This window comes from Podarcis muralis, chromosome Z, assembly GCF_964188315.1.
Source record: "Podarcis muralis chromosome Z, rPodMur119.hap1.1, whole genome shotgun sequence".
Classification (NCBI taxonomy): Eukaryota; Metazoa; Chordata; class Lepidosauria; order Squamata; family Lacertidae; genus Podarcis; species Podarcis muralis.
In genome coordinates, this window is record NC_135673.1 from 48,254,051 (window position 1) to 48,261,929 (window position 7,879).

The window sequence follows — 7,879 nt, forward strand, 5'->3', positions numbered from 1 at the left end:
GTCTGGCAGCACTGTTGCTCCTTCTGTGCTACCTGGACCCAAGCACTGACGCCTCTGCTTCCCATTTCTTCTGCCGCTCCTCTTGACCCATAACTTGCTCTGGTTGCAGCCGCTGTTGCTGCTTCTCTGCATTCCTCCTCCTCTTAGTGACCCCTCCCCAACTTACCAGCTGCAGGGTGCTCCTGGAGCATCCCACTCCCCCTTCAGCTCCACTTTCCTCCTCAAGGGCGAACCTACACACCAACTGCAGCACCAGCTGGGGCTTCTGGACCACCCTTGTCCGGACTTCTTGGGTGAGCTGCAGATGTGCAGGAAATACCGCAGTATTTAGGCCCTGCGCTGTGCTGCAGTTTCTGGCAAGAGGCATCCTCCTCGGTCTGCCTCTTGTCACTCCTAGCTCGCCCTCTCTTACTGCACTTTCAATGGACAACCTGGAAGCTATCCTCTTCTCCATGCTTCCTGCTCTTTGTTTAGCCTGGAGAAGAGAACACAGAGAGGTGATAAGATAGCCATCTTCAATTATCTGAAGGGCTGTCTCATGGAAGATGGAGCAAGCTTGTTTTCTGCTGCTCCAGAGGGCAGGACCCAAACCAATGGATTCAAATGCCAAGGAAGGAGATTCCTGCTGGAACATGAGGAGGAACTTTCTGATGGTAAGATGTATTCAACAGTGGAACGGACTACCTCACAAGGCGGTGGGCTCTCCTTCATTGGAGGTTTGTAAGCAGAGGTTGGATGGGCATCTGTCAGAGATCATTTATCTGTCATTCCTGAAATGCAGGGGGTTGGACTAGATGACCCTTGGCGTTCCTTCCAACTCTACAATTCTGTGCTTCTATGAGTAAGGGTACATGAAAGAGTTATCAAGATACACATTGTACCTATCTTAAGATGGTGCCTGTGGGACCTACCAACCTCAGTTTGCATGTTTGAGAATGTGTGATGTACAACAAGCCCATGAATTTGCACTCATGCAGACACCAAAGTTTACCTGAATGTCAGGAATGGTGAGATTCTAATAGAGCAAAGTTGGCCCTGTACCTGTGTGTCCATTTCCAGTGGGGTGAAGACAACATATTAGAAGGCCTCAAAGAAGTTGCCACCAATAACACATTTCTTGTGGCATCTATCCTCTTTTAGGATGACAGATACTTCTTAAGTGGCTCGCTGGATGGAAAGCTGCGACTTTGGAACATTCCTGACAAAAAAGTGGCCCTCTGGAATGAAGTGGATGGGCAGACCAAGCTGATCACAGCAGCCAACTTTTGCCAGAATGGCAAATACGCTGTTATTGGCACCTATGATGGCCGGTGTATCTTCTATGACACAGAGGTAAGCCCTGCTGCCACAATTGATGCCACCTGGTTCATTCAAGGGAGACAACCAGTAAGTAGGATGGTTGCTGTGGTTCAAAACATTCAGAAAGAAGCCCCATTTTACGGACTAATATTGTCTCAAGAACCCACTGCCAACACCAACTGTTTTCCCTTGAGCTGCTTCCGGGTTCCAATCCAGTTTTGGCCACTTCAGGATGCAGAGCAGAGCTCGGTGAACCTGTGTGTATATTCCAATGAATTTCTTCTTGTTTTATTTCTCTTTAGCACTTAAAGTATCATACACAGATCCACGTGCGGTCAACTAGAGGGCGGAATCGAGTTGGGAGGAAAATCACTGGAATTGAGCCACTGCCAGGAGAAAACAAGGTAGCTCCTCTTACTTTGAAGACACTCGCACTCTTTGGTCATTGTGTCCAATTCCACAAGTCCATTTAATGTTTGCATAGTTTCACAAACCTGGAGTGATGGTGAGGAAGCCGCAGCTAGTCCAGAGTGCAGCCTCCAGAGTTGCGCCTGGTGCTTCTGTTTGAACCCGTGTAACACAGCCCTGCACAAACAATACTGACTGCTGATATGCTTCTGGGCCCAATGCATGGTTTTGTTGCAAACTTAGAAAGCCCCGAATGACTGCCAGTTCCCATGCCTTGAGATCTGCTGGGCTGGCCCTCCTTTGTGATCCTACTGCCAAGCCGTGTGTGCAGTGGCGCATGGAAGTGCCTGCTCAGTTGGTGTGCCCATCTGTGTAGATGTATAGCTGGCAACTTTGTTTTCTGAATTTTTGTGGATGAGCTTTCAGAAGGGGCACATATTAAACCAGGTCTATGGCACACAATGATGCTGTCTGTCCTATGATCTTTGTTTTTGAAAATGTGTTTTTAATGTTTGCATTGATAATGTTGTTACAGTATTATAGTAACAAATGAAGTAAAAAAATATAATACAGCATGCACAAACCAACAATTAACAATTTACCATATGTCAACATTACAGTGAGCATGAACTCAGAATACCCTGAAAAGTAGTGCCAAAGCTGATGGTAGTATGTAGCAACCCCCCCACCCCACCCCCACCCCCCGCTCTTTGTGCCTCAACTCAAAAGGCTGGAAGGAGATTCAGAGGCCGGCTAATGCTCAGGGTGTCAACCCACGGAAGAAGCCCTTCTGTTTCTCCAATGAGAAGATTTAGAAACTGTCTCAACTTTGGTTCTGCTGAGCAAGCTAGATCAGTAATGGAGAGCATTTAAGCATGTACAGAGTGCTCTTCCCTCACTGCCAGCAGATCCCACACATTTTCCACTTGGTGGAAAAATGCTTCTGTGGGAACAGAGTTTGACATCTGGATAGGCCTGAGCTCTGGTCATTTCTGAAGCTCAGTGCAGAAATGGCAGGCCAGTCTAGCTTCTACTTCTCAACTCATCCCGCTGGTGGATTTATTTATTTTTACTTTTCTTGCCAGATCCTGGTGACGTCAAACGACTCCCGAATCCGACTCTATGACCTGAGAGATTTGTCTCTGTCTATGAAATACAAGGGCTATGTCAACAGCAGCAGCCAGATCAAAGCCAGCTTCAGGTAAAGAAAGAAGTGGCTCATAGCCAGGACTTCCTAGACTCCCTCCCCCTGCAGCCCTTTCTGGGAAGAAGAAGGCAGTGCACGCCTTGACTTCATCATGCAGCTTTAAGTTGCTCTTTGCATATTTGTAGAGATAGATACATACATGAACAGACCATGTTTTCTGCTTCTGAAATTAAGCGTTTCAGAAATTTTGTTTTTTGTGTGCTTTTCGTGGTCTCTTCTGTAGTGTAGCGGATGGAATCTCAAGCCAGCACTGGGGAGATCTGGGTTGAAATGTCCACTAGTCAAGACGTGGACCTTGAACCAGTCACCATCTCCCAACTCATCAAACCCAAAGGGTAGCTAAGGTCATTATGGGATATGGGAGGAGAGAACCCTGTGCACCCCCCTGAGCTCTTGGCAGAATAAGAAAGTAATAAACAAAGTAACATTGACACACAGCGTACCCTTTGACTTTGTTTTAAGCCATGAATTTCCTGTCTTGTGGGAGGAAGCAATGGGAACAAGAAAAGATGAACTGAAAGTAATTGGGAATTGTTTTTCTTCTCTCATTCCTCAGCCACGACTTCACATACATCGTGAGTGGTTCTGAAGATAAATACGTTTACATCTGGAGCACCTACCATGATTTAAGCAAGTTTACTTCCGTCAGGAGGGACCGCAATGACTTCTGGGAGGGTGTCAAAGGTGAAGCCCCACTGCCACCTCAGTGTTTGAGCTGAAGCTGCTGCCTTTCAGTTGCAAGACCTCTTAATTTAAGCCGTGCATGTGGCGGGGACTTGTGTATCCCAAGGGAAAAGCTGGCCCCCTGTGAGTGACCGAGTGCTTGTGTCCCAAGAACGGCCAGCCTCTTGTTGATGGGTTCTGACCTCAGTGCTAGTCAGATGACCTCCCAGAATGCTTTGGGCCTCTGTGCAGATCCAGCCTCCTCCCTTTCCCTCTCCAGCAGTGTAACCAGTAAAGCCCACTGGAACGATCCAGTTAAGGATGGAGCTGTTTGGGGTAAATGAAAATGGGGCAACATAGTCGCTGAACAGGAAGAGCAGAGCCAAAAGGGGGTGCCCCTGCAGGTGGTGGCCCAGTACATCTGCAAAAACCTCTTGCTTGCTGTCCAGCCGTACAAACATACTTATGTAAAAAGCGATCTGATCCGCATGTCTCAGAAAGGTGGTAGAGCAGACTGCAACAGGTATGGAGTTCGCCATTTCAGAAGCTCCCCACCCTTCTGCATTTTAAAACAAAACAAAATTCCCCCTGTTTAGAAATGTAGCGCAGTCCTTTTCCCTGCTGCTCTTCACAAATCTTGTATAAACCTGAGCTGGGGATGCTGCTGGGGTGCCACTTGCATCCTCTGACTGGGGCTGATGGGAGCTGGAGTCCAACAGCATTTTGAGGGCGACTGGTGCCCCCCCCCCCCCGCCGCCCTTATAAGAAAATGCTGCCTGCCTGGGAGTGTTACAGATCCTGAAGTGGCTAGAAGAAGTCTTCTCCAAATATGAATGGCTGATGACAAAACCACACCACTTATTCTTCCCCTGTGAAGCACTTAGCTTGATTAGGGCTTCTTGTGCTATTCAAAGGAGCGGGTTTAAGTCTTGGCATAGTTGTTTTCTATCGAATCCAATTTTGGTAACAGCATATTCTACGTGATCAGGAAGGCTACGTGCATGGTGCAGTCCTCTGTAGGACTAGACTATCCTAGGATGGGGTGGTGGTGCTTGTGAAGGCATCCAGGCAGTAGCTGAAAAGGTTAAGGGTGACCAGGAGCTTATGAGGCATGAACCATGTTCCCTTCTGGCATCTTTGAATTGGCTCTTATGTGGTCTCTGGCTTGGGCAGATGGTTAGCTGTCCTGGGTGAATTGAGTAGCGCCTGGCAGACCTGTGAATTGCGACTGAACACATTCCATGTCAGTAACAAAAAAGGTCGCAAGAGTGTGTTCGAGGATCAGAAGCAAACCAGGTTTTTGTGTGGGTATTCATGTAGTGTATTCCCCTGTTCTGACCAATTCCTTGTGAGTGAATTGGAGCTTTAAATACTTCCTATCAGAGCCATCCCTAAAAATCACCATTGCATCTGCCAGTTACCTACAATTAACCTCCATACTCCAAGGAACTCCTTGTTTTCCCTGCGTTTTTTTCCAAAGGGTGGGTCCTGATTGCTTTTCTTCTCTTTGTAGCACATAACGCAGTGGTCACATCTGCCATTTTTGCCCCAAATCCCAGCTTGATGGTATCATTGGATACACCTGAAAAGCAGGAGCCCGAAAACACAAATGAAGATTCTGAATCAACTGATCCCATTCCTTCTGGTAGGTGCCCTATCCCCTCGGGGTGAGGTTTTGAGAACTAATGCACTCTGTGGCAGGCCCTGGGTCACCCTTAACCTTGAGCAGGGAAATGCTCTTGAAGTAGCGCATCCATTAGGTAGGTAATCCCAACTGAAATGTGTTTGATTTCACCTATAAGCTGCTTCAGAGAGCTCAGTGTTGTGTGAATACTAGGACTGAATAAGATAAGAAGGGAGAACAGGAGTCAATGGGAAATGAAGGATTCTAAATTGAACTTAGTGGATTTCTCTTGCTGCTGGGGATTTCAAGCGGCTCCTTTTGAGTCCTGAGAGGGCTGCTCTCAGGCCTGGCCCTTCATCTCTCTCTCTCCCTGCCTCCCCTGTTCTGTTATCCTGAGTGATTTCTCCTCTCCCACACTGCACAAGTAACTTCTCCATCTGTTAAACAATGGGAAGGTGAATGATTGAGTGAAGGACTGGAAGACCCTTGAAAAGATGTCAGTGGAGGGCTGTAAATGATGCTTCTATGCTATTGAGCAGATAACACAAGTCATGCTTATTTCTAGGGAATTGCTTTCAACTCTGCTTTCAACCATCAAGGAAGGGACACAGTGCTTGGGCTTTTTCCGCGATTACCTCTTGAGTATGAAGGCCAGGTGCTGGGCTGCCTAATACTGGAGAAGACAGTCTTCCAATCTGTCCATCAGTTTTGGGAGGCTGCCCTTGGGGCTTAGGCAGATGACTGTTGGAGTGGTGACATCTAGACACTGGATTGCCCACTCTCAGCCTGATGACCTTCGTTGTTCTGTTTCAGAAACAGGAGTAGTCCATTGTGTTCTCTTGGAGCCTTAACTGGATTTGGCCTTCCAGGCTGCTTCCAGTTGCCCCCTTTTAATTGGAGTTTAGATTTCTTCTTCTTCGTGTGTGTGTGTGTGTGTGTGTGTGTGTGTGTGTGTGTTTTATAGCTTTTATTGTGTGCTTTTATTTTACCAGCTGCCTTGAGGCATATGCAGAAAGCAGGGTTAAGTGAACGACTAGTGTTTTCCTAGTCTCTGATGAATGTGGCCTATCTTGTGCAGTGCTGTCTACTCTGGCTGGCAGTAGCTCTCCAGGGTCTTTCCCATCACCCATTGCAGATGCAGATGCCAGCGATGGGATGTTGGAGCCCTGTGCATGCAGAGCTGAGCTTCCCTCCCCTAACCTGTTTGCTGTGTGCTACCTCATGCCTGGTGCCATTTCCTAAACCAGCTTCTTCTGCCCTTTTAAGGAGCTTTGAAGACAGATCACACAGAAGTGCTTCTGTCGGCTGACTTTACCGGAGCCATCAAAGTCTTCATCAACAAGAAGAAAAACACATCTTGAAATCATTGGTAACTCGACAGCATCATGATGGATGGTACCTGGGTATGAATCATGTGATCAGAGAAGCAAAGTATAATATAGAGTTCGAGGGCTGGCTTATCTTTTGAACTCTCACTTAAAGCTGCTCCATCAGACCTCCTGGGGAAGCAGCATCCCAACTATTAACTCCCCCCGGCTTTTAGAATAGAAAGAGAGGCCCATAAATGACGTGGTCAAAACAGCAACTCAGCGTTGCATTTCTCTGAAAAATTGTTTTGCTAAGCAACTGTTCGCCATGCACAGGATTCTGCATGAAAAGGGCAATGAGATATTCACTTGCCCTTTTGGGGGTGACACATACCAAACAGCTTAACTGAATATTTAATTTAATTTATTGGTTCCCAGGGTGGGTTGGGGATTTTTATGTTTATTTTTATTATTTGCAAAGATGTCATGCAGTCTCCCTCTCCAGATTCCTGTTTCCAGCAAAGCTGATCTATTTCTAAATCTATGTTAACAAAGCTGAATTTGTGGCCGGATCCTGTAATGTTCTGTGAGGTCTTTTCTGCCCTTCCTCCATCCCTTGGCCTGGACGGGTTAGCAGCAACCATGTATCAATGTTTTCTAAAGTGGATTTCTCTTGTCTTCTAATTGTTGTGCACTCTAGATTCCTTTCTTAATATATACCTTTTCCTTTCTCTTTCCGTTGCACACTGGAGCACAATATTTCTATGAAAGAGTCTCTCATTCCTTATTCATGGGCACTGGGCTATGCTCACCTTAAACAAAAAAATTAAGCTGCATTAGGAACAATTCTTGTATTTTACAACAGTGTAAAATAAAATTGTTTACATATTTTTTAAAGCATTGTAGTTTAAAAAAAATGTTGGGTTTTTTGTTTGTTTAGAGCTAACTGAATTTAAAGGTATTTGTAAATATTCATAAGATATACCAATGAAATAACATTTTGGGGCTTTGCAACCCATAAAATGTTGTTGATGGTTCCTGTTTCAGAGGAGAAAGAAAAGATGCATCATTAAAACTGCACATGTTGAAAGAGAAGTTGCTTTTTGTCCTTTTATTGCATCATCATTCTTTGCATGGCTCAGAGATGGTGGTTGAGTCTGATTTCAACTGGTGAAGAAGTGTCACCAATATGCAGATGACACTTAGCTCTGTGCCTCTGTTCCATCTGAATCTAGAGATTCAGCTGAGGTGTTACACAGGTGTTCCCAGGTAGTGATGGACTGGGTATGGGCCCAAAAAGGTAAACTCAGTCCTAAAAGCACAGAGGTGGTTTGTGTTCCAAGTTCTTGAGTCCAGAAGGAGCCTGTCCTA

At 46.1% G+C, this 7,879-nt stretch overlaps 1 protein-coding gene across 1 annotated transcript in view; it reads left to right on the top strand.

Moving 5' to 3' along the window:
• Positions 1-7,603, top strand: part of WDR44 (WD repeat domain 44) — a 45,481-nt gene extending 37,878 nt beyond the window's left edge. The window contains exons 15-20 of the mRNA XM_028714305.2: positions 1,141-1,332; positions 1,602-1,703; positions 2,793-2,908; positions 3,471-3,598; positions 5,091-5,222; positions 6,468-7,603. Coding sequence (XP_028570138.2) covers positions 1,141-1,332; positions 1,602-1,703; positions 2,793-2,908; positions 3,471-3,598; positions 5,091-5,222; positions 6,468-6,562 — 765 coding nt within the window. The 3' untranslated portion in view covers positions 6,563-7,603. The remainder of the gene's footprint in view (positions 1-1,140; positions 1,333-1,601; positions 1,704-2,792; positions 2,909-3,470; positions 3,599-5,090; positions 5,223-6,467) is intronic.
• Positions 7,604-7,879: the final 276 nt, after the last annotated feature.